At 40.3% G+C, this 26832-nt stretch overlaps 1 protein-coding gene across 4 annotated transcripts in view; it reads left to right on the top strand.

Moving 5' to 3' along the window:
- The window catches only part of TENM1 (teneurin transmembrane protein 1), a 619648-nt gene that overhangs the window by 467544 nt on the left and 125272 nt on the right, over window positions 1-26832 (top strand). For all 4 annotated transcript variants that reach the window (XM_079909820.1, XM_079909818.1, XM_079909817.1 and 1 more), the window contains 4 exons: window positions 2338-2457; window positions 8938-9199; window positions 10809-11076; window positions 25311-25454. In XM_079909820.1, the coding sequence (XP_079765946.1) occupies window positions 2338-2457; window positions 8938-9199; window positions 10809-11076; window positions 25311-25454 (794 nt within the window). The remainder of the gene's footprint in view (window positions 1-2337; window positions 2458-8937; window positions 9200-10808; window positions 11077-25310; window positions 25455-26832) is intronic.

Raw genomic sequence — 26832 nt, 5'->3', positions numbered from 1 at the left:
GAGCCATCCTTCTCTTTTCATGTCTTGTTACATTGGATTTAGAACCAGGGACCAGATCTGTCAGGATTAGTTCAAAATCCAGAACTTGGTGACTTTCAAATATCTTCTCTATTAGAACAAATGGGATTTCAAAATCTCCCCAAAAAGGAACTGGAAGAATCAGACAAGGCAAAGCAAGTGCCAGTGTGCCATTTGCATGCCATTCAGAACCATTATTTACAGAATTCATAAGATGGACAGCTCATTGGAAAGAAGAAACCCACTAATTTATGTCAGAACTAGGAATGTCGGTCTGAAGAGTTCAATAAAGACACTAATAGCAACAATTATACTAGCTTAGCTTTGTGCAATACTTAATGGCTTATAGTTTGTGTTGGGGGAAGGCTTTAGGTGATGCAGGATAAATCCTATCAGTATAACATATCCCAGTTCTTCTGATTGCAGTAGAATTTAGTAGTGATGTTTATTGGCCATAACATACAACACAAGCTTTGGCTGGTAACTGTCTCTTGCTTTTTCACAGTTTTTTTTTCTCTTGAACGATCTTTGTGGCCAAGAGCCTTTAGACACATTGCCTTGACTTGCTGATTGAAAGAATGTATAATGCCAGGGTGGAATTATTATGGTTACTTTGGAAAGTCATGTTTGCCCAAATCACATGGCCCCTTTTTTTTTTTTTTTTTTTTTTTTTGCAGTACGCGGACCACTCACTGTTGTGGCCTCTCCCGCTGCGGAGCACAGGCTCCGGACGTGCAGGCTCAGCGGCCATGGCTCACAGGCCTAGCTTCTCCGCAGCATGTGGGATCTTTCCCGACCGGGGCACAAACCCGTGTCCCCTGCATCGGCAGGCGGACTCTCAACCACTGCGCCACCAGGGAAGCCCACATGGCCCCTTTTAATCCAAGATTGAGCTTGCCTGGATACCCTGATCTCACTTGGTGAAAAAAATGACATTAATGCCCTAGGAAAACTCATTGACCCTGCCCAACCTCTTCAACCCTACCAGCTCCAGCTATAAAATGCACGTTCTAGAGCTCAGGGCTGCCAAGGCTAGGACTGGACTCTGGTGAGACCCCCTTCCCCCCAACCCCAAAAACGACAGACAAGTGAAAAATCTGTGCTTGGGGGTTGCCCCTGGGCCTTCTTAACTGCCAAGCTCCTAAACTTTGTTACAACTTGTTGGCCAAGCTAGAGCTGAAAGTATACTCGTTTTAGTGGACTATGTCCCTGGGAGACAGCTCTGTTAAGGGCTAGTCTAATGGAATCCTCTTATTTGGCAAAGATGAAACTCATTTGTTTAAAGGGAAAATCTCCTGAAATATTTTATTTCAATCAGGCCAGAGAAACATGGTGCTATATAGTCAGGGACCATGTCTCTTTTGCAGACTTTAACTGTTAAAATTTGCCCAACTAAGTCTGCTTTTTTTTTTATTATTATTTTTCCAGAAAAAGTAATTTGGCAATATGTATTAAGAGCCTTAAAAGTGTTCACACCTATGTATGTAAATGCATAGAAAATGCCCTCAACAAAATGATATTGCTGATTACCTCTGGGGAGAAGACCAGGAACTGGGAGGGAGGTGGTCAGCAGGGACTTTAGTCACGTCTACAGTGTATTTATGTATTAACTAATTTTCATTTTAATTAATTTTAATAAGAGAAAAGTATCTTTCCATGACTAGGACTATCTCCCAAGGAAATAATAAGAAATTCATTGCAGAAAAAAATAAGAAACAACTAAATATCCTAAAATAGGGAATGGATTAAACAAGGAATACTGTTTTAGGGCTATATTATCTAATATCAAAATGATATATTAAGGAATTTCTAATTACATTGGACAGTGTTAATAATATACTGCCAACTTTAAAATATCAGGATTCATGGGCTTCCCTGGTGGCACAGTGGTTGGGAGTCCGCCTGCCGATGCAGGGGACACAGGTTCGTGCCCCGGTCCGGGAAGATCCCACATGCCGTGGAGTGGCTGGGCCCGTGAGCCATGGCCGCTGAGCGTGCGCGTCCAGAGCCTGTGCTCCGCAACGGGAGAGGCCACAGCAGTGAGAGGCCCGCGTACCGCAAAAAAAAAAAAAAAAAAAGAAAAAGAAAAAAAATGAAAAAAATATCAGGATTCAGAACTATACTGAGTATAATCCCAATTTTTATTGGTAAAAAAAGGTATTCATACCGTCACCAAAATGTTATTAGAAGTTACTACTCGTTGGTGAAATTATTGTTTTCTTTGTTATACTGAACTGTGTTTTCCAAACTTTCTCCAACTTGGCTTCTAGAATCTAGTTTCAACATGCTTTTATATTTGCCTTTGATCTTGTGTTGCAGGCGTGCTTGTGTGATTCGAGGCCAAGTGATGGCTGTAGATGGAACCCCTCTAGTAGGGGTGAATGTTAGTTTCTTGCACCACAGTGATTATGGGTTTACCATCAGCCGGCAAGATGGAAGGTACGTCAATATTGCTTCTGATCATTGTGTGGGCCAAATACTGACTTCTAGCCATGAGTCAAACCAGGGCTCAAGTGATACAGTGTTTATAAGCCCATCTTCCTTCAAGCTGTATCTAAAAAAGTCATTGGTGTTATTTATTTCCTCTATTCCCCATCTAAATCAAACCAAGTTTAGCTCCTAACCAACCCTGTACTATTACTGTCAAGTCTTCCTGAAACCCTGGCCATGTGGAAAGCTGTCTAGCCTTCATCTAAGCCTTCATCATTTATAAATACAGATTCAAAATCCAGTAAGATGATGCAGGTAATGAAGCATTGAACACCTAGGCTGTTCTTTCCATGATAGCCTCAAAATATTTCAGAGGTAAAGTTGTCCAAAAGGTTTCTTCCAAAGGTATACAATTCAACCACATTGAGACATTAAAGGAAAAAAAAAATGTGTCCTCCCTAGACTGCCTATTTTACTAGTGGCTATAACAGGTCGAAAAGCATGGCCAGCTTAACCAATTTCCCTTGGTGTCTATATAACCATAGTGATTTAACCTTAAGCACCAACCACCAAGCTGCTCTCTAAGGGCTTCCCCAGGTTCTCAGAGACCTGGAAAGCAAGACCACTAGTTAAATCTTTTCCTCGTGGAAAAGGGTTTGCTCACAAAAACATTTTTGTTGCCATCCTTCAGGTAGACATTCGTTTAGAATATTTGAGTCAATAGGCCCGTGTGTCCAGCTTAAAGGTACCTATTTATGATTCTCAGGAACATTGTAATGATGGCTTTGAGGTACCCTAGACTCCAGGTGGCTACCCTTGAAATGTCCTACTGATAACAAGCCGCTTCAGTACTCATATAAAGAGACCTATTGCCTTGAAGCTTTATCACAGTGTGAGAGACTATGTCATTTCAAGAACCTAAAATCAGACGTTATTATTAGTCCTAGCCACTTCAGAATTGTTAATTGTTCAACTTGGGCTATGCTGAATTTATTTTTTCAACTGCCTCTCAAGAAAAGGCTTACAAAAAATAGTTAAAGAAGATACTAAGGAAGAGTTTAAACCTATTTAAGAAAAACTTTTTAAGATTTTAGGAAATTATATGAATTATTTGTATGTAAATTATATTGCTAATTAGAAATGAGCCATCTATTCATTATAACAAGCTCAGCAGAACTACTCTGGGAGCATCTAGTCTGAATATATATATATATATATATATATATATATATATGCAATAAAAACTATTTCCTTTCAAATATTCTATAATCAGAGCTCTCTACTAATTCAAATGGACTTTTTTCTCAATTAGATTGAATGATGGAATTTTGATAGTTCACGCACCAGTAGCTGGTACAGAAAACTGGCCTCTCCCTTGCCAGCAGGTTCAACCATGTGCCAGAAATTGAGAAATGGATTATTTCTTTAAATAGAATATGCCCACAGGGATATTTGGCTTCTTATGGAGAAATGATGTGCCTTAGGTTTTTTAGCTTGTGTCCAAAGGTTTCAGTGAGTTATTCGATATTCACAAAAGAACCTAAAAGAAATGTGATGTCTAAAAAGTCTATAAACTTTCTGTTTCCAGTTTATAGAAAGCATTAAAGAATGACAATTTTTATTGTTATTTTTGTGTTTTTAATCTTAAGTAAAATACCAGGACCCTCCCACTGAGCTCACTGTGAGAACCAGGTTTATATAGATGACAGATATTAGCCAGAGTCCCCTCTGGCAGTAACTCTTCCCTCAGGCTCCACAAAGGATGTAGGCATTCAAAATATATGCCCCAAATACCAACCAGACAGTCCCACTATCATCTCTTAGACATAAAGTGACAGTGTGATGAGAGTTTCCATTTATATGTCTCTGCTGGTTGCTACCTCAGATTGAGTTAAGTACATTTCAGAAGTAGAATATCTAGAGAAACTACAGATCTTCCTCAGTTTATGATGGAATTACATCCCGATAAATCCATCATAAGTTGAAAATATTTTAAGTTGAAAATGCTTTTAATACACCTAACCTACCAAGCATCATAGCCTAGCCTAACCTACCTTAAATGTGCTCAGAACATTTCCATTAGCCTACAGTTGGGCAATATCATGTAACACGAAGCCTGTTGTAATAAAGTATTGAATATCTCATGTAATCAATTGAATACGGAACTGAAAGTGAAAAACAGACTGGTTGTGTGAGTACGGAAGAGTTGTAAGCATATCAGTTATTTACCCTCGTGATCACGTGGCCAACAGAGCTGTGGCCCGCTGCGCTGCCCAGCATCACAAGAGAGTTTCTATCGCATATCGCTAGCCCGGGAAAAGATCAAAATTCAAAGTATGGTTTCTACTGAACGCTTATCACTTTTGCACCATCATAAAGTTGAAAAACCCTAAGTCAAGCCATTGTAACTTGGGGACCATCTGTATACCTGAGGGCAAAAGGATTATAGAAAGGTTGAGGTTAGCATTTAGATACCTGGTAGACAGGGTGTGATATGCAAAATGCTGTAAAGTTCTGGCTTTCTGTCTCCAAATCTCAATCCCACCTCTCTGCCACTGTGGCTTTTGTTCCCATCAATGGTATCACTGCTTTGGGTTAAGTTATTGACTCTTTCAAACTCCCTGTTATATGCAAATATGTTATGGTGGCCGGAGAACTAATTACCCACATTATCATCCATCTGCACAAGTTAATTGACAACTTTCCATAGGGAACCAGGAAAAGTCTAGGTCATGAGACCAAAGTGATGTATAAAAAGCAGAAGGAAGGGTGGGAGTGGAAGACGGGTCCCTCTAAAAGTAAGAAGAGATTAGGTATGCAGATTGGGAGAGGCCAAAGTAGCAGAAAAGAAAAAAAAGGCAATTCTAAAGGAAAGATGATGTATGAGTATCTACTGTATTCCTTGCATTTTCATACATATTGTTTCATCCTCATAACAACTTTATGAGATAGGAATCATAATTATCATCCTCCCCATTTGGCAGATGAGAAAACTTATCCAAATTAACACAGCTAATAAGGGTAGAGCCAAAAGTTGAACCCAAGTAATCTTGCTCTTACCTTCTATGATTTACCACCTTCAACTTAGATATGTAACAGATGCTCATATTGATAGTTCAGCTAATGATAAGCAAAATAGGTGAAGCACTGACATTCCTAGAAGATTCTTGAGAGCATTAAAGGTCTCAAGAACTTTGTTCAGAAGACTTTGGGAGATGAAGAGAGGGTTTCCTCTGATTCCCCTCAAGGTAAGAGTTTGTTCATTTATGGATACCATAAGGCAGAAATAAGCATTTTACATAAGCTACAATAGTCTTCCATCTATGAATAGGACGGGTCTGACTTATTACGGATTAACGGTCTCCAGACAAGTATGCCCTCTCCCTTGGGTGTTTTATGCTCACTCTCACGTGACTTTGTAACCTGTTCTTACTGACTCTTGCCAATGGAGACCATTTGTGGTGGGGGAAATCCCAAAGGAATTAATCATCGAGAGAGCATTCTATTGGGTATTGCAATCGTTTAGATGGATCGTTGGCTACAGATCCACCTTCCACCACCATGGCAATTAATGAGCCACCCAGACAGTGTTTACTATATATAATAGCTAGGTGGGAAGAGGAGAAATCAGTCAGGGTTCTACAGAGAAACAGAACCTCTGTGTGTGTGTGTGTGTGTGTGTGTGTGTGTATGCATGCATATATGCATGTACATATGCATGCATATGTGTGTATATACATGTGTGTATATATTATATATATTATACATATACATGTGTATTATAATATGTATTATAATATACATAATGTATATTATATATATGTATAATATATATACAGTTGGCCCTTGAACAACATGGATTTGAACTGCATGGGTCCACGTGTGGATTTTTTTCAATAAACATGTATTACAGTACTACATGATTCGCAGCCTGTTGAATCCGTGGATGTGGAACTGTGGATATGGAGGGCCAACTGTAAAGTTATAAGCAAATTTTCAACTGTGCTTGGGGGGAAACCCTAACCCCCACGTTGTTCAAGGGTTAACTGTATATAGAGAGGGAGAAAGAAAGAGATTTCAAGGAATTGCTTATGTGATTGTGGGGATTGGCAACTCCAAAAACTGCAGGGTAAGCTAGCAGACTGGAATCTCTCGGCAACGAGTAGATGCTACGTCTGCAGTCTTGAGGCAGAAGTCCTCTTCCTCTGAAAAACTTCAGTTTTGCTCTTTCAACTAATTGAATGAGGCCCTCCCACATTATCAAGGGTAATCCCCTTTACTTAAACTCAGCTAACTGTAGATATTAACCACATCTACAAAATACCTCCCCAGCAACACCTAAATTAGTGTTTGATTAAATAACTGGGTACTGTAGCCCAACAAAGTTGACACATAAAACTAACCCAACACAGGATGCTTAGGGGAAGTTCCCAGGAGAACTTAAAACTCAGTATCTGCTTATGGAGATAATCAAAAACTGGCCTAGAGTTCATCTGAACTACAAGAGAAGACATCTGTAAATTTAATAGGGCAATGGATCTGATTTGAGAAGAAAGTTAACATTTGTTGAGTCCCTACTATATGCTTGGTTCTTAAGTCTTTATCTTATTTACTCGCTTATGGCAGTAGCTGAGTGATAGACCATATTAGCCCCATTTTCCTAATGAGGAAACTGAAGTTCATGAAGGTTAAATAATTAGCCCAAAGACACAAAGTTAACATGACAAAGCTTGAATTTTGAGATTTGAACCCAGGTGTGTATGAAGCCAAAATCACATTCTTTCTACAAAACAAGAAGCCTGGCCTGTCTGCTTAATCTTTCTAGAAGTAGAGAATAATTCCCAGGTACATATGTTCTTGTTTGGGTAGTTTATTTTGTTTTCGTGTTTGCATTTGTTTTTGTTTTCAAATAAATAAGCAGTTCAGTTTTAAGGACTCAAGAGCTGAGGTTTGGGTGAGGCAAATAAACTTGCCCAAGGACACAGTTGAATCAGTGTAGAATGTGAACCAGAGAAAAGGTCTCTTGACAAGCAATGTAGGATTTTCCCCGACTACACTTGCCTTAAACTCCTCCTGTATTATCATGAATTCAGCCTCTCTGTCTTAAACCATAAGCTGTTTGGGGTTTTCTTTTTTTACTTCAAACCTGAATTATTTTCTAAAGCTAATGCAGTTCTTCAAATCCTCTTTTTGGAAACTGCCTTAATATTACAGCTACTTGACTGAAAAAGCAACAATAAAAAATACAGTATTAGCTATCCTTTAGTTACTGTCCACTTATCTTTACATGACAGATTTCTGCAACAGGACACAATTGGTAATACTATAATAAATATAATAAATGTCATATGAAGGGAGTGGTGAGATAGCCATAATTAAGTCTGATTCACTATCAGAGCATTTTACCATTGAAAAGTGTGTTAAGAAAGTTCTTTTTTTTTTTTTAAACACAGAATTGCTTACATCTCTCTCCTGTGGATTTAAGTTGCTTTGAATATTAAGGAGTATCCATTGCCCTTTATCCATTTTTAAGATATAATGATAATTTATCATTATCTTGTATACATAGTATTTTATGCTTTTTGAATGCTTTCAAGTACATTATCTCAAAGACATCATTGTACTTAAAAGAGCAGGAAGGTAGAGCCATCTAGTGCAGAATGAACTGAAATCTCAGTCTATTATGCTCCAGCTGAAGAGTCATTTCAGAGACCACACCAACAGATGGACTTACAGAAGAGGTAGTCTTGTTTAGTCAGAGATATGGAAGGAGTTGTCAGTGGAGATGGACAGGGTCCATTGCAGACTTCCTTACAACAGGAAACGAAGAGGCATTCTAGAGCGAACCAGAAATCCTAAATCTAGAGTTCAAGTAGAATCAGGCGCCAAAGGGGGCAGCCAGATATGGAGGGTTCAAGCATGGTATTGTTCAAGAAAATTTCACTGAACAAATTTCCTCAGCTGGTATCTCTCTCCAAATGCCATCTCAAAGTCACCATCAGGTTTCTGACACTATGTTTGTGACTGTGAACAAGGTATTTAACCTTTTGGCTCCTTACTTTTATTGAGTTACATTATAGGAATTTTTTTAAGATGAATAATGCAGCATATTACAGATGTTGCTTAATGTTCAATGGCCATCTTTCAGTTCTCTCTAGCACAGGGAGGAGCAGTGATGTCGGATTTGGCTTTGCAGAAATACATGCAGTGATTTTGTTTAAGAAAGCATTAAAATTGATTTATAAATCCTAGGTGAATATCAACTGGTGATGTGGAATTTTTTCTCACCAAGTCTACTGGATAGTGAAAAGAACACTCCATGAAATGAATATTTAGTTAGATGGAATAGAAGGAATAAAATAGAGAATACGAGTGGATATAGTTGCATCCCAAAAGAAGGAAAGAGCACTGAAATTACCTGTTTTTTAAACTTTAATTTTATTTTAGTTGTTCATTTGGTTGAAACTATCTTCTGTTTTTCCTTCTCAGCTTTGACCTCGTAGCTGTCGGTGGTATCTCTGTCGTCTTAATCTTTGATCGGTCACCTTTTCTACCTGAGAAGAGGACGCTCTGGTTGCCTTGGAATCAGTTTATTGTGGTGGAGAAAGTGACCATGCAGAGAGTTGTATCAGACCCACCATCCTGCGATATCTCCAACTTTATCAGCCCAAACCCTATTGTGCTTCCTTCACCACTCACATCATTTGGAGGGTCCTGTCCAGAGAGGGGAACTATTGTTCCTGAGCTGCAGGTGGGTACATTGACCTTGAAAGTATAAAATCATAGTATCCATGGCGTGCTCAACAGTGTATAATGGCTAGATTCCTTTTCCTGGTACTCCTGCCAGCCCTAAAATGTGCTGCCCTTCATTTTCCAAGAGAAGCCTTCAAATGTAATCTCTCTGGCACACATTTGCAAGGTGATTGGCCGGGGTTATAAGGTGCTATCTCTGGCCATGGAACAAAGCAAGATGAACTAGCTGTCATGAGGATTAGACCCCAAACCTTGACCTGATGAACACTGTGTTCAAAAGAACAGAGCTTACTGGCTCAATAGTGATAACAGTATAATCAATGAGGTGGGACCATTTGTGGTTCTGAAATTAAAGCTCCTTAAGAAATCTAGTTTTCTCCCACTGTCTAAATTGCATCTGCTGTCATTGTTCTTAGAAGTCATGACAACTCCTCTTGTTTAGCTGTGTTTAGTAAAGGTAGTTGTCAAGCCTATGCATTTTCTCTAAAACTGCTTTCTAAGTGTTCAAGCTTTATAGTCAGAGGAAGACATTTTTGAAACTTCATATATTAGGATTCCTGAGCATTTTTCTTTTTTTTTTTTAACGTCTTTATTGGAGTATAATTGCTTTACAATGGTGTGTTAGTTTCTGCTTTATAACAAAGTGAATCAGCTGTACATATACATATGTCCCCATATCTCTTCCCTCTTGCGTCTGCCTCCCTCCCACCCTCCCTATCCCACCCCTCTAGGTGGTCATGAAGAACCTAGGGTCAAGACGGGAATAAAGACAAAGAATACAAGATGTAATTTTAGTGACCCCTTTGGTTAACTCCATCCATGCTAATAAACAAATAAGTAATAGTAATTAATTAAGGAAGCCAAGAGTTATTTTCACTCTGGGACCAACATTTGTAAAAGATTTGCAGAGGAGTTAATGGGAGTTATTTGCTTCTCAGTCACAGGTGCCAGCTTGGAAAAACTTGTTGCTAACTATTGATACATCCAAACACAGAGAAATATGCAAGCAAAATTTGATTAAAAAGTTGGCCCTCGGGGTCATTGCAAAGCTCCAAAGAAGGCAAGTTTGATGGCATCAGGAAAGATTAGTTCTAGAGACACCTGTCATAAAATATCACTTGCTGGGCCTGCTTCCAGAGTCCTTCCTCTTAGAGAGCCTAACCTGAATAAGAGCTACAACAGTGGTTTGTGATATATAACTTAACACATTGAACAAGCTTTTGTGTCTGAATATATGAGAAAAAACCTTTGATGGAACCCATAGCACTGAAATCCTTGACATTCAGCAGTGTGATCTTCTCCAACTCCTACAAAGCAATTTTTGGAACATTGTTGAAAAACCAAAATTGTTATTTTCACAGTCTCTCCTGGCAGGAAAAAAAGGAGAGCAATCCTCAGGATAGGCTAGACGTCTTGTCCGCATGCAGATTTGGTGCAAAATTCGAAACCTATGGTCATGTAGCCTCACAAAGATTCTAGACCAAATGCCTTGACATCCATAATCCCTTTAAGCTCTCTCCTCTGGCATGTTTCTAAGACAAAAGCATGCAGTATCCTTGCCTACCTGTGACCGCTGATAAGAGCCAATGTGACTTTTTTTCTTTCAGGTTGTACAGGAGGAGATCCCCATTCCTTCCAGCTTTGTGAGGCTGAGTTACCTAAGCAGCCGCACCCCCGGGTATAAAACCCTGCTTCGGATCCTTTTAACACATTCAACCATTCCCGTGGGGATGATAAAAGTACACCTCACAGTAGCTGTGGAAGGGCGACTCACACAGAAGTGGTTTCCCGCTGCAATTAATCTTGTCTACACATTTGCTTGGAACAAGACCGACATCTATGGACAGAAGGTTTGGGGCCTGGCAGAGGCTTTGGGTATGTTGAAATAATTCTGTGTAAATAGCAGTGTTGTGTTCACAAAACAGAAAGTACTAGCTGCATATTAATTTGTATTTGGAATAATTATGGGTTTTCTTCTATTTGAGGGATCTAAGGCACTTTTTCATTTAAACACTCCCTTTGGGCCTGTTTAGAGTTCCCTTTTGACACATTTTTGCTTCAAAACGATTTTAGTTCCTCTTTCATGATGGCTGCATACCAGTGGAATCACACAATATCTGACTTGTAACTGTCTCCAGAGCTGAGTGTTGACTTCTAACTGTGACCTTTGGTGTGGCGTTCTTCAGGTCATGCTTTCATATTTGACATTTAGACTGTCATTTCCACTTAGAAAGTACAAAATTTTAACTTACAGGCATCTCCACGTACTATTTTTTATGTCTAGGATAGTTAGACTCCATTAACTTGTTACTGTGGTAGGTTAAATAAAAAGTCATCCTGCCTTCCTAGTCCTTTTGACTTTAAAACCTAGAATCTTACAAATAGCGGGGACCTTAAGAGGTCCTTGGGGGTCTGTGATCTTCAGATATTTAATTCCTTTAGACAAACGGCATTTTTTTAAAATGAGACTGAGACAGATTTGCCAACTTTTTATTTTGCCAAGTAAGAATATTTTTTAAAGGAAAAAAAAAAGCCCCTACAATCTACTATTGCCTACCAGTACCATAATTTCATCAAGGAGGAATACCTTAGCATCAAAAAAAGGAATAGTCTGTCTTAAGAAATGGTAGTAAGCAATCTAATACTGATGCTCAGACAGACAGACAGATAGGCAGAGAGACACCAATGTCTTTATTTCTCTCAGTCTGTAGAAGACAGTGAAAACTTCCTAAGAGACCTGACAGGTCTTCGGAACCACGGTTGGGAGCCATTGACTCTTGTGCCTTCAGGCAGTAGCTCATGGAAACCACCCTTGGACAGATGAGAAGACTATTTTTAAAGTTCTCCAGAGGAGATCTTTTCATATTCTCCCTTGGAAGTGTCTATCATGGTATAATTCGCATATAACTGACCTATATTTCTTAGACTACAGTGTGTCGATTTCCTCTCTTTCTTTCCAGAGGGAAGCATAGGGAGGGGGAAAAAAAAAAAAGACTGGTGACTCTTCTTTGCCCAAGAGACCCTCATATATTTAAATAATCAACTCATCTCTGTTGGGCTTTATTAGAATGCAAGGACCATGGAGTGGTTCAGATTGCCTCAGTTAGTGAGGAATTATTGTAACGACACAGGGGAAAGTAAGGAAAGAACAAGAAAAGGCATCAGCAGCCTCAAAGGTGGGCCTCATCAAATTGCAGCCTGGCTTGGGATACACTGTAGTCCTAGAAGATCAGCATCTGCTCTATCAGCTGAGCAACAGCTCTAGTTGTCCCCTCTGCAGCAAGAGTCCACTGCTTCCCACCATGGTGACCCAGCCATAGTGATGGTGGAGCTCATTACTTCTCCTGTGGTACTAACTACCCCTTTTTCTCTCAGCTCTTACCAACTCCATGATCTGGTGTCTTGCTCTGTATTTTGCATTCAGATCTCTCTTACAATATTGGGTTTTGTCAGCCAATCACCATGCAGTAGAGAACATCCGAAGGCAGAGCTCTACCGTTAGGCTAACTATCAATGAGGTCGCTGGCCAGCCTGTGGAGTCCTGCCCAATCCCTAGTCCAGTGAGTGTAGTGATGAAGAGAATAACTCTGGAGCCAGACTCCCTCCCTGAGTTCACATCATCCCTTCTCTACTTACTAGCAGCTATGCAACACTGGGTAAATTACTTAATCTCCAAATGCCACAGTTTTTCCATCTAATTACTTAATCTCCAAATGCCACAGTTTTTCCATCTATCATAAAGAGAATGTTACAGGTTATGCTATGAGGATTAAATGCTATGAGGATTATTATGCTATGAGGATTATGCTATGAGGATTATTATTATTATGCTATGAGGATTATTATTATGCTATGGTACCACACCTGCTATTATTATTATGCTATGAGGATTAAATGAGGTGAGTGAGTGCTGGTTGCTGGTATGGTCAGCATATTGGAATCACAAGGTATAAAGCATGGCGCCTATGCAGGTGTTTGTTGCCTCAGCTTCTCTAATAAGGGAGCTGTGGGCTTAACAGGTAGGTACTGTGTTAATTATTCTCCATTTGCCCTCCCAGACACACACACACACACACACGCAGACACACACACACACGCACACGCACACACAGTCTCTTCTGTGACCGTCTCTGTGCTTTGAAAGACTGGCTTCTGTGGACCACATTGCCTGGACTCCTTTGCTCTCTGGCTTCCCTCTTGATTTGGTCAATGGATGGCACCATCAGGAGACAGCAGGGTGGAAGGAGAGAGAGGTCAGGGTATTTATCCCTCTCCCTGCTTCACTGCAGTTCTGGCAGTGACTACACTGGAAGATGGGAGCTCCTGTTGAGTAGCCCCTCCTCCAAATCCCCAGGCTCTCTCTGGTCTCCTGTATCACTCCCTCCCCTTACCCCTCTCTGCAAGCCCAGACAGCTTCCCAATGTTGCCAGTCCCTGGGTGGGTCACGACCCTTGTTGATTCCCTTCACCCTGCTCATGCTTCTTTAAATAGTCCCTTCATACAGCTCTTTACTGTGAACACTTCTGAGTGTGATATCTGACTCCTGCTGGGAGTCAAATATCACAGCCTGGCTGATGCCTCCTCAAAGCCTCATATTCCCCTCTCCAGGATATTATCCTAAAGCCTTTGCTTCACTAGAATAATCTAAAATCCCTCTAACTTTTCTCCATAGGGCTTTGTTTTCCAATTCTTTATGGCTTTGCTCAGAACCCTTGCCAAGTTGTGAGATTTGGGGGGTTTTTTGTTTTTATTTTTTTACTTTTTTCTTAAGTTGTGACACTTAGCAACTTACCCAGTACTCTGATGAAGAGCTGACCAAGACAGTGTCTAGCAGTCATTTCTTGCTAGGGTTCACATAAATGCAACTCAGCCTGACTTTTTTAAAAAAGTAAAAGCTTTATTGAGATATAATTCACATACCATAAAGTTCACCCATTTAAAATGTACCATTCAGTGGGTTTTAGTATTATCACAGTGTTGTACAACCATCACCAACATCTAATTCCAGAACATTTTCATCACCCCACAAAGTAGCCCTATAGACACTAGCAGTCACTAGTCACTCCTCCCTCCCCTCCAGGCCCTGGCAACCACCAATCTCCTTTCAGTCTCTGTGGATTTACCTTTTCTGGATATTTCAAACAAATGCAATCATATAATATGTGGTCTTTTGTATCTGACTTCTTTCAGTTAACATAATGTTTCCAAAGTTCATCCATGTCATAGCAGGTGTCAGTCCTTCATTCCTTTTTATGACTGAATAATATTCCGTTGCACAGATATACCACGTTTCATTTATCCATTCATCAACTGGTGGACTTATGGGTTGTTTCCACTTTTTGGCTGTTGTGAATAATGCTTCTATTAACATTTGCATACAAGTATTTGTTTGAATACCTGTTTTCAATTCTTTGGGGGATATACCTAGGAGTAGAACTGTAGGTCATATGGTAGTTGTTTGACATGTTGAAGAGTGGCCAAACTCTTTTCCACAGTGACTGCACTATTTTATCAACCTCACTTTATGCATAAAAATGTGTTATACATCTTCCTTTTAAATACTCCCAGTGCTGAAGATTCTAGAATTTTCCTCCTTGTTGTAGTTAAGCACTCTTAATGACTTAGTTTCTGATATATCCATGGATGATTGAATAAACAACTAAAACACAAAGAAAAACAAAGGTGTTCTAGTCTACACGCCAGTGATGAAGGCTTCATCCGTATTGTTTGCCTATGGATGTTGTTTTACTTCCTATTTCTACAGTTGAGTTCCTGGTCAAAACTTGCTCCAGCATTCTGACTATAAACATGGCCTTAATTAAAATGCTGAAATATATATTGTTGGTTCCCTTTTAAGGCTAGTAACAGTAATAAAAGCAAGAGACAATTGACCCACTCAGAAGTGTCCAAGGGAGAGGGAAAAAATGTTCCTCGTGGTGTTTTGTGTATACTTAAGGGACATTTTTTTTTAGAGTAGAGAAAGGAAATTGGCAAGGATCCCAAGGAAAACAGCCAAAATAATTTCAGGTGTGGTACCTAAGATGGAATATGGATTATTTACCTTGTAGGAAGTGTTCCTGATAACTTAATCATGGTTAAAGGGATTTTATTTACTACCTAGTCTCCATTTCCATCTCCGCGGAGACTAAGGGAATTTTCTTGACAGTGGTAAAGCATTAGGATGTGTGGTAGAATGAAGATGGACAATCTACTTCTCTGAAGATGGATTGTGAGTGCCTTAAGAACATAACAGACAATAAATAGTTCAGGTGATAAATGGATGGACACAAAGAGATCAAGTATGTTACCACTGAATTCACACCTTAATAGATACGATTGAATCTAAACAAAGAAGCAAACATTTAGTTGTACTCCTAGCCATATTTTTTAATCACTTAACTGATGTTAGAAGAAACAGACTAAATTTTGCACCAGATATTAACAATGGTGCTATATATGACACTTCTCAGGTTTGCTTCAAATTCAGAAATCCTAGTATAGGCTTTTGGTAGGAAAAATAATAGCCACCACCTCCCAAAGATGGAAATATATTATGTTACATGGGAAAAGATAATTAAGGTTACAAATGGGGTTAGGGATGCCAATCAGCTGACCTTGAGATGGAATGATTATCCTGGATTGTCCGGGTGGGCCCACTGTCATCACAAGGGTCCTTAAAAGTGGAAGAGGGAGGCAGAGGGTAGGTCAGAGTTAGAGGATAATATAACTATAGAAGAAAGGCACAGCAAGATGCAGTTTTGCTGGCTTTGAGGATAAAAGAAGGGAGCCAAGGACCAAGGAATGTGGGTGGCCTCTAGAAGCTGGAAACGGCAAGGAAATGGAGCCTTGGAGCCTCCAGAAGGAACTCAGCCCACTGACCCCTTGATTTTAGCTCAGTGAGACCCTTTTCAGACTTCTGACCTCCTTATCTATAAGATGATAAATCTGTCTTGCTTGAAGCCTTTAAATTCGTCATAATTTGTTACAACAGCAATAGGAAACAAACCTTGACCACTATCCTTACAGTCCCAGTTATAGCTAGGATTTTGATTAAAACTATGGCTTGAAAGGTCTCCCACTCTTCTTCCTTCCCATGCCAGTTAAATATGAACCTCTCCCACCTGTTTCTGGGTGATAGAGAAAGAGATCAGATTTAAACAAGCTGAATTGGAAATGATGGTGAATATCTAAGTTGAAATGCCCACTTAGTGTGAAATGTGGGACTCTTGTTTCCCCCATGGCTCAGCTGTGGGAGATTGGTGTGATCTCTAAGGCCTAGAGTGTCACAAAAGAAGAACAGATTGTTGAGAGACAGGCAAAATGAGAAAAGGAGTACTTGAGATCCTAGGGTATCCCACCAGTTTTTACAGTGACACAGATTTTGCAACTAGAGGGATAATACCAGAGTGAATAAATTACCAACAGAGGTTGTGTGAACTAATTCCTTGGAGAAGTATCAATGGCAGCTGATAAGATTGATTAATCCAAGTACAATATTGATCAAGTGGAAGAAGAGTAAAATCTCCCTCGGGGTTGCAATACAAAAACCACAATCACTAGTTCATCCGGCTTAAAGATTTTGGTGTCTGATACACAGACAAGACTCCCCTGCTAAAAACTCCATGTGAGCATTTGAACTAATTTGCCCTTAGTGCTTTATTCTCTGGCTCTAAATAAGGTGTGATGTCTGGAAATCACTGTATATTATTTAGTTTCTTTCCCAACTCTGCTGCTTGCAAAACAGTGTAAAAAAAAATCATTTTTAAGTTCACAGTGCTGTTAAAATTCTAGAGACGGCTTATTTAATTTGACAAACTGGCTTGTTCAGGGGCTCTGATCTGCATCCATTATATGAATTTTGTCAAAATAATTCCCTATGTCCGCCTGTGTCCGCATACCTTATCAATATATAATAATGCATTCTGCCTGGTCTTCATTTTAATTAAATTAAACTGCAGTGGTTTGGAGTCCTGGAAGTGCAGGAAATCAGCCATCCGCCTTTAGTAGCACTGCTATAAACAATTCTATTTTTCTTCAAGGTTATTGGCAACAACAACTGCATAATTATTTAGTACAGTAGTTTGGCAAGAAGGAGTGGTGTTTCAGGGAGAACTAGACTTCCTAAAGGTTCACGACGCAACGGAGTCTGTCTAAATTGTGTTAGAGAGAAACAGGGGAACATTAATGGTAATAGGTGCTAAGCTAAGTTTGCTTTGTGCGCACAAAACATCCCCAAGAATGATGCTTTAGTGTTCATAAATTTCCCTTCAGTAAAACCTAAGCAGGCTGGGCAGCCACAAAAATAGCATCCACTGAATATTTCGATAATAAATGGGTAGTGCTTCGCAATTTACAAAGTTCTTTCACATACATTTTCTCATTTTAATCCTTACAACATTCCTGCCTGATAGGTATGGCACAATGAATATGATCTTCATGTTACAGAGCGGGAAACTGAGGTTCAGAAACAACAAGTGACTTGCCGAAAGACCGTTCCAGAGCAGGGATTCAAACTCAGGTCTCCCAGTCCTGAGCTCTGCATGCCTTTTTACTGCTGCCTGTCTTCACTAAAGGGACCAACCCACTTTACTGAGTACCCAATTCAACGCCCCAGTGGCTTTCTGTCAAAGAAGCTAGCAGAGATAATAATCTTTCATCATTTCTCTCCACTCATGAATTCGTAATCATTAACTGAGAGCAGGGCTGTTTTATCCATTCAGCTTTATAGGCACAGCACCAAGGATATGAGTTTTTCAAGGACCTACAAAAACTTCACAACCTGAAAAATAAATTTATTGGCACCAAAATGTGCAAAGAAAACCAGGAATCAACATTAATAAATTGTTTAAATAAATGTCTGCAAAATGGAGCATTATGTCAGCTTGTCAACTCCAACTCAATTTTCACACTTACACGTGAAATGTGTTCAGTGTTGGATATGGGTTGTGGGTTGTATCCATTTTAATATTTCTGATAAAATGTGAGATTGGCCCTCCGAAGAGTACCTAGAGCTTACCAGGGTTTTTAAATGACCCTTGATTGACACTCTGGTAAGCAAGTGGTCTGTGCCCATTTCAAACTGCTGGTCACACCCAGTATTAGACTGTGAAATCCATTTGGTGAGTCAATCAATATTTTTTAATGGAATAAAATGGAATGGAATGGAATAGAACATAAGTGAATAGAATAGAATAGAATAGAATAGAATAGAATAGAATAGAATAGATCAGAATGTAAAACTATGAGGAGAGTATGGTTTGGGAAAACTTCCTTTCACTTATATGTGTGTGTGTGTGTGTGTGTGTGTGTGTGTGTGTGTGTGTATCTTTACATGTGTGTTGGGTCACAATTAAATGACTTTCAGGCATAAGAATTTGAAAGCCATTGGCAAGGTAATATAGTCAAGAGACAGAAAAATTAAATGATTTACCAAACCATATGGTTTATTTTCCAAGTCAGCATTTATGACTGTTCTTGCCTCCCAGTCCCTGCTACCAACCCATCTCAGGGCATTATGGTGATATCTCTTCAAGATTAGGTGACGATATATATAATTTGTCATTCAAACCAATATACTCTTGAGAGTGAAAGAGGATGCTGTTAACAATAGCATAACTGGATACTGTTTTGGGCCAACCAGGATACATGGTGCTTCTGCTTCAAGGTTATCCCTAGCTTCCAATCCTTATACCTTAAACTCAGAGCAAATGAAAGGTTATTTATTTAAAGCACTTCTGAATCATGGGTCTTTCCCTTAATAGCTGTGATCTAGCATAGAAGTAAAAGGCACTTGCTAAGAAGTGACTGGGTTTGAGCTCTGGTTCTGCCATTTACTACTAGTCAGATGACCTTGGACTAGTCACTTCACCTCTCTGAGTCTATTATCTCATCTATCAAATGGGAGTAAATATATCTTCCTCATGAGCTTGCATGAGTCTTCAAATTAGGTAATATACACAAAAATGGTAGGTGTTATGCAAATGTAAGGTGATATTATTTTAAGGAGGCCATGGATGAAAGTTCCAAAAGGCAGGTAACCCTTCAGGGTATGGCCTCTCTGACATGACGAATTATCCTGCCCTGTGTAATATCCACTGTGTCTGCAGTGCTTAGCAAATCACCTGTCTGGCACGTAGAACTGCTCAGCGAAGGTTTGCTGAGTCATTAAATAACCAGCACCTTTCTTTCCATTACAGTATTGCATCCCCGTTAATCAATCACATTGTTTCAAAGGATAACTAGTCCATTTTCAAGGTGAATCCATCTCCTAAACCCCCTCCCAAAGAAAAATGCCTAAATACTGCTAGAAGATAGTAACCTTTTGTTTTCTTTTGTACTGGGTGAGGGGCGGGGGAGCGGGGAAGGGGAAGGGATTGTTCTTCATTTGTTTTTCTTTTTGTTTTTTTGTTATTTTTTTTTGTTTTTCCGGTACATGGGCCTCTCACTGTTGTGGCCTCTCCCATTGCGGAGCACAGGCTCCGGACGCAGGCTCAGAGGCCATGGCTCACGGGCCCAGCCGCTCCGCGGCATGTGGGATCTTCCCGGACCGAGGCACGAACCCGCATCCCCTGCATCGGCAGGCGGACTCTCAACCACTGCGCCACCAGGGAAGCCCCTTCATTTGTTTTTGATGCACTCCCCAGACATTGACTGTCTAGCTACCCTGACCTTCTTTCAATCTCCCAAAGATATGAAACCTCAAAGCCTTGCCCACATGCCATGCTCTCTGCCTAGAATGTTCTTCCCTGTTCTTCATGAGGTAAACCCCTTCTACATGAAGAGGCTTTCTCTTGTCTTCCCATTCCAACTTAAATTCCCTTGTTACGCTGTCTCATGATACCCTGCACTTTCCCACCATAGCAGTTATCATGATTTGTGTGTGTACGTGTTGTCTTGTTTCATATTTGTCCCTCTCACTAGAATGTGAGCAACGTGAGCTCCGCTGGCGGGAGTGCTATCTTGTTCATTCTCACATTCCCAGTGCCTGACAACAGGAGGTACTCATTAAATATCGTGAATTTGTTCACCCTGCCTTCTGTGGTACACAGGTCATCTGGGTTCTGGGTTCGCTTTTATGCGGCTAGGCTCGGACAAAGCAGCCCGAAAAAAAAATTCATAAGATAAGTTGTCAGTGTACAGGACCTCTTGGCCGAAACTCTGTGTGGCTACCTCACTCCTGGATGCTTTTTACCTTTTCTACCTGTATTTTCTCTTCATTCAACTACTGTGTCGCTTTTAGAACTATGATGTTTAAACTGGTAGGGTTATTTTTGTAAACTGGTTAGGTGCAGATCCTAAGTAAAATATTACCAAATCAAATCCAGTGACTCATTAAAAAGATAATACATCATAACTAAGTACCGTAGAGTGTATTTTAGGACCTCAAAGATGGTTCAGCGTTAGGGAATGTATTGCTAGAATTTTCCACCTCAATAGATTAAAGGAGAAAACTATGTGAATATCTCCATAAGTACTGAAAAGGCACTTGGTAAAAATTCATCACCTGATTCTGACACTCTTAGTAAGCCAGGAATAATAGATAAACAAAGCATTTCAGGCCACTGGGCACTGTGTCAAATTGAGGAGTCTCTGGGGTTATCCTATCCTATGAGAAATCACTAGAGAATAGGAGAAAGTAGAAGTCATTCTGGGAGCAGGTACCCGTTCTCAGTAGATAGCATTTTATCTGTAGTTTTTGTCTATTGTGGCCGTGGCCTTCATTTGGTTTGTTAGGCCTCTCGTCTTTTATTGTTGTTGTTTTATATTAATCTACTATTTTAAAAGAATGGGAAATATTTCTTGTTCTATTTAATGATTTCTTTTCAATAAGAACGTTTCGATCTTGTTGTTACTTACCTTTTAAATGTGATGAAATTATTTTTAGATGTTCCTTGAGTTCATGAAGGTAACATAAATTTCTCACACTGACTATCAGACTACTTTTAATTATATATTGCCTTCATAAATGCAGCCATTATGAATTCTGAAGCCTTAGCCTGAAGCTGTTGAAAATCATCTGCTTAATCTTGTCATATTTTGCACATCAGCTTCATTGCATAGCATCTTTACCTTGGCTATATAATGTCAGTCTCCTATCGCAACCTTTATAGGTGAATGTCACAGTCACTAAGTCGGGTGTCAGGAGCGCTGTGGCCCTCCACCTTCTTGCAGTCCCTGCATCACACTAATGCTGCTGCTCTGATAAGTAGAGTGTAATTCAGTTACTATTTTTCTAATGTCAAATGGCTTTAGGGGAGCAAGCTGCAGTCTTTCTTTATAAGCCAGTAGAATAAAGTCTTCTTTATAAGCCAGTGTTGTTGCAAGATGACTAACAGTGAAGTCAGGTGCAAATCCTGTGACCAGAGGACGGCATCCTCTACAAAAGTAGCAAGGCTATCTTGACAATCAGTGACTCTTGGTTAAGGAACATCCCATTAATATCTCTGTGTCAAGGTGAGGGAGAGAATATGGGAAGACAGAAATCCAGACGGAATTAAGGGTGTCACAAGAGAGGCAGTCACATGGTTCTGAGAAAGTATTCTGCCATATTAACGGCTCTTTCTCAACTGCCTTCCCAATATGTACACACCAGCATGGGACCACTACACCAGCCCCTAGGAAGTATAGCCCGGGACCCCCTCCTTCCCCACCTGTCTCCACTCACTGCCAGCCTGGTCTGTCCTCCATAGCGCCTCTGAAATGTTGATGAATAATTATTCTTTTCTTCCTATTACACTGTTCTTCCCAGGCCCCACTCCAGAATGCTGGAGGCTGAATCCTTTGCCTACACCATGCTGTGTTGATGATCAGATGTGATAGGCACCAGGCCACCTGGGAAGTGGTAGTGGGTCCACTCTGCTTAGTTAACTGAGACTCAGCTGTCACAGTACCAGGCAGAGTGTAATGTCGGTGCTCAGCCTTTTCAGTGCCAACCCCTGAGTAGCCCTTTTTCCCCCCATATTTAATTATATGAAAAAGAGTAGGCATTCAGTGCGTTACAGTCTGCTTCCATGAGAGGAAGTCTAGGATTGGTTGCTACTGTATTTGCCAGTTCCTTGTGCATTTGGAGAGCAGCTCAACTCCGCGGGGTGAAACGTCTGCCTTCTCATACACCAACTGCAAGTTCCAGGATTCTGTTAAAGCGGCTGCTGTCAGAAAGAAACCTTGCCTTGTTACTCTGAGCAAGGAGCCACACACAGCCATTCTCATTAAAGTCAGTTGGAATTTTGGACAAGTCTTAAGTATAAATCATAACATGATTAGCTCATAGAGTTTTCTCAAGAGAAAGTAAATCTAATAAAAATTAGAGGGAACTTATTAAGTGGCCGCCTTGTTGCTATTTGCTATGACTAGGGGAAAAAATAATATAATTGTGGGGTTTGCAGCCAGTGCACTTTTTTGTTGTGGGCTAGAGAGCAATTCAGACATGAGGAGGTGAAGAGGATGTCTCATTACCATTGCACTGAGGATACTTTATATAAGCATTTCCTGCCACAGAGTTGGGAGGATCTTTGCTCCTGAGAGGGAAAAAGCAGGCTCCAAACCACCATCGGAGGTCACCAGGGCACACTACTTACTTGCAAAACTGCACAATCAACTTCCGGAGAAGAGATTCTAGGGGAGCACATCAGGCTTCAAATGTGTAAGAGGCAGATCCTGACAATAGCGGGGAAGGAGATGTGGCTTTAAGGGAACTTGTAATCATTATCGTTGTGATTATTTATTAATCAAGACTTTTAAGTGTTGGCAAGAGAAGCAGAAACTGTGTTATTCTTCACACCAACATGGCCCTAAGTGTGCTTTCTCACCCCCTGATTTTTCCAACATGAGATACAGTGCTCTCTTTGGCTTTTGGGTTTGATTCCCCAACTTGAACTGATCAAATGCAATCTTGAAAGAATGCACTTTAGAATCATAGAGTGAAATGCTAAAGGGGGACTGTAAGAATTATCTAGTACAGCAGACTTTGATCTGAGATCTTTATTTAGACTTCAGGAGATCCGTGAACCCCCTAGAATTATATTTAAAATTTTGTGTGCATATGCGATTTTCTAGGAGGAAGATCCATAACTTTTATCACATTCGTAACAAAAGGTTCCCTGACCCAAAAGGGTCTAAGAACCACCAATTCTAGTCCATCCTCTCCCCTCCTCCTTTGTTACAATGAAGAACAGACTCCCGGAGATGGAGAATAATATGCCTGCAACCACAAAGCTAGTTAATGGCAGACCCAAGAATTGAAGTCTCTTCTGACTCTAGGTCTGAAACCAGTTATCTCCACTATACCATAGTTGTTTTAGCAAAGCACTGGGGACATGATAAGATATCAAGGAGATTGTAGACAGCAATGATTTGTGCCACACGTGTAACCTGAACTAGATTACCTTTGAGATCCTCTTCACCACTGAAATTCTGTGTTTCTATCCATCTTAATAGAGAACAGCATTGAACCAGATGATCCCAAACTAATTTCCCTTTAGAAATCATTTCCACTGTATGATTAGTCTTTCCTGCTTCCTATTGATCTCCCTTGCTAATAGTGCTTGGTTAGGGCTAATACTAAAATGAGTTTGCATTCCAAGAGTCTTCACCAGCTGATGGCAGGGTAGAAGGGCATCCCCATCAGGACCAGCTACATAATTTGCAGGGCCCAGTGTTAAATGAAAATACCCAGCCTCTTGTTAAAAAAGTACTAAGGATTTCAAGACAGTGACAGGAGAACATTAAACCAAGTATGGGGCCCTTCTAAACGTGAAGATGGTCCTGGTCCCTTTTAAAGCTTTGATGGAGGGGGGACAAAGAGAAGTCAGCCTGTGGTTTAAAATTGGCCACAGATGACCCCCCAAAGGTAACGAGTTGTATATTCACAATCATAAGGACTTTTTGGCTTATCTGTGCATGTGCTTGCACACACACATGCACGTGCACACCTAAATCAGTTGGACTAAAATTACCATCTTTTCTCTTCACCTAATGCCCAAATCCAAAACTAGTCTGCTTGAATTTTTCCTCTTAGGACCTATTGCACTGGCATTGTTTAAGCACACATTTTCATTACCAGTTTTCATAACCAGATGACAAAGAAAGAAATGAGTTCTCCAGGGGCATCTGAAGAGTCAGGTAGAGGCAGGTACTCGAAAGCAATAGCACACGACCAGCTAGGGATATTTTAAGCTGCCAGAAAGGGGGAAAAGCAGCTAGCTTTGGGCCATGCAGTGTGATGAGCCAATACTCTCAGGCTTAGAACATTATGAGGACACAAAGCATTTTAAATTCAAGAATCAGAACTCTGGGGTTCCAACAGGTAAGCAGATTTACCAACTGAGAAAATGGTTGGGACTTGGTATACTTGAGTTCTACATATTTCAGTAGAGCAGAGGCACCCAAGTTATCACATTCTGCACTTCCCATTTTAGCGCCGTACTGGGGTTCCCAGTTTAATGCACGACATCCGTGCTTCATAAGGGTTGGAGCCAAATGTTCAGCGGTGTCCCATTGGTTAGAAACCAAAGTCTGACATGCACAAAGTGGAATTTACACTCACAGTGCTTGTAGCACTCTAAGCAAACTCAGACTTCTTGGCAAACTAAAGGCCAGTTAGCATGGGAGAAAATATAAATGGGCGAATCGATTTTTATTAGTCTCATGTGTAGTCAGTTGTTGTATAAGTGACCCAGTACTCCAAAGCCAACTTCCTAAGTGCATTTTGCACTCCAGAGAGATCAGAAAACAACTTTCCCTGCACTTCTACTACAAAGGTAAAGAAAGAAATTGTATCACCACAGCTTAAGCCTTCAGGGAGCTTATTTCTTCAGTTTTACAACGCAGCCTTTTACCCAAAAGCCCATACTAAAGCTTGATGTCCAAAACATATGGTGCATACCTAATGACAGCCTCAGTGAGTCACTCATTCATATATTTATCCAATATGCACTGACTGGTCACTTTCGGATGCCCGATGCTATGCTAGGTGAAAAGTATTTGTGATCAAATTTCAACCCAAATCAGAATTCAATAGCAGATGTGTTAGCCAGAGGTTTACCAACCAGTGCAAAAATGAAGCAAATCTTTTTAAATGTTCTAATGTGTTATTAACTCTTTGTTTGCAGTGTCTGTGGGATATGAATATGAAATGTGCCCCGACTTTATTCTCTGGGAAAAAAGGACTGTTATCTTACAAGGTTTCGAGATGGATGCGTCTAATCTAGGAGGCTGGTCATTGAATAAGCATCATATTTTGAACCCTCAAAGTGGTAAGCACATTTTTTGATATTTATTAATACTATTTTCCTAATGCTATATACGTATATATGTAATACTTATTGCAGAAAATTTGGAAAAGTACAAGGAAAAAAGTACTTATAAGTCCACCACCTAGAGATGACCACATTATATTTCTTTTCAAATGGATCTGATTTCAAATTAGTGCTAGTAGAGTGAGACCTCTTCACAAAGTAATATGAAACTGGGTTTTGAGAATCATCTGTCGGGGCTTCCCTGGTGGCGCAGTGGTTAAGAATCCGTCTGCCAGTGCACGTGACATGGGTTCGAGCCCTGGTCCAGGAAGATCCCACACGCCACGGAGCAACTAAGCCCGTGCACCACAACTACTGAGACTGCGCTCTAGAGCCCGCGAGCCACAACTACTGAAGCCCGCGCGCCTGGAGCCCGTGCTCTGCAACAAGAGAAGCCACCACAATGAGAAGACCGCGCACCGCAATGAAGCGTAGCCCCCGCTCGCCGCAACTAGAGAAAGCCCGCACGCAGCAACAAAGACCCAGTGCAGCCAAAAATAAATTAAATAAATAAATTTATTTTTAAAAAATCATCTGTCATTACTGCACTATCCCAGGTGATTAACCAGTTTATCTGACATTGTAACCAACTTCTAAAAATTGGAATAATATTTGCCGTATTTCATATGATCTAAGACACCATCGATTATAAGTACACCATTATTTTATGGAAAACGGTGTCAATTAAACAGTGACACACATTGATTGCAAGATACATACTTATTCCAGAGATGTGAAAATAGGAAGCAAAATATGCATCTTAGAATTAATGAATAATCTAAGTGATACAGTTTTCAAAGAGTTTTAGTGAACTCTGTCCCATTTTAAATACAACCACCCTGCAGTGTGGCCTTAACCCCATTTAAAAATCAAGACTCCGAAGCTGAGTCACGTTACTTTCCCCTAGGGCTCACAGTAAGTGGCCAAGAGCTGTCCATGTGCTCTTTCTCTACGCCAGTTTTTTATCCACATAAATGTCAGTATATGCAGTAAGAAGCTAGGGGTAGAGTAAAGGGACAGTAATGGGTAATAGAGAAAAAGAGGTAAGAGGAACGCAGGGGAAGAAGAGAAAGAATCTGGGAAAAGGCTACAGCTCTGGACTTCACTTAGTTTTAAGCCTCCTAAGTCCTGGACTTAGGAAAGAGGGAAAAGCAGTGAGAATCAGGACACTCTCATCTTCAACCTTTGCCTTCTTTGTACCACTTTTCCTGCTGTCGCTTTCTCCTAGTTTGTAATTTAAATGTTAAATAAATCAGGAGAGGAGACCACAGGTGGCCCTTAAGTCCATGCTTCTCTCAGACAAACTGATTTTGCTACCCTGGTTATAAATGCTTCA

The sequence above is a fragment of the Stenella coeruleoalba genome (assembly GCF_951394435.1).
Source record: "Stenella coeruleoalba genome assembly, chromosome: X".
In the NCBI taxonomy this organism is placed as follows: Eukaryota; Metazoa; Chordata; class Mammalia; order Artiodactyla; family Delphinidae; genus Stenella; species Stenella coeruleoalba.
Note: the sequence above shows the minus strand (reverse complement) of the source record. Positions and strands in the feature narration are given on the sequence as shown.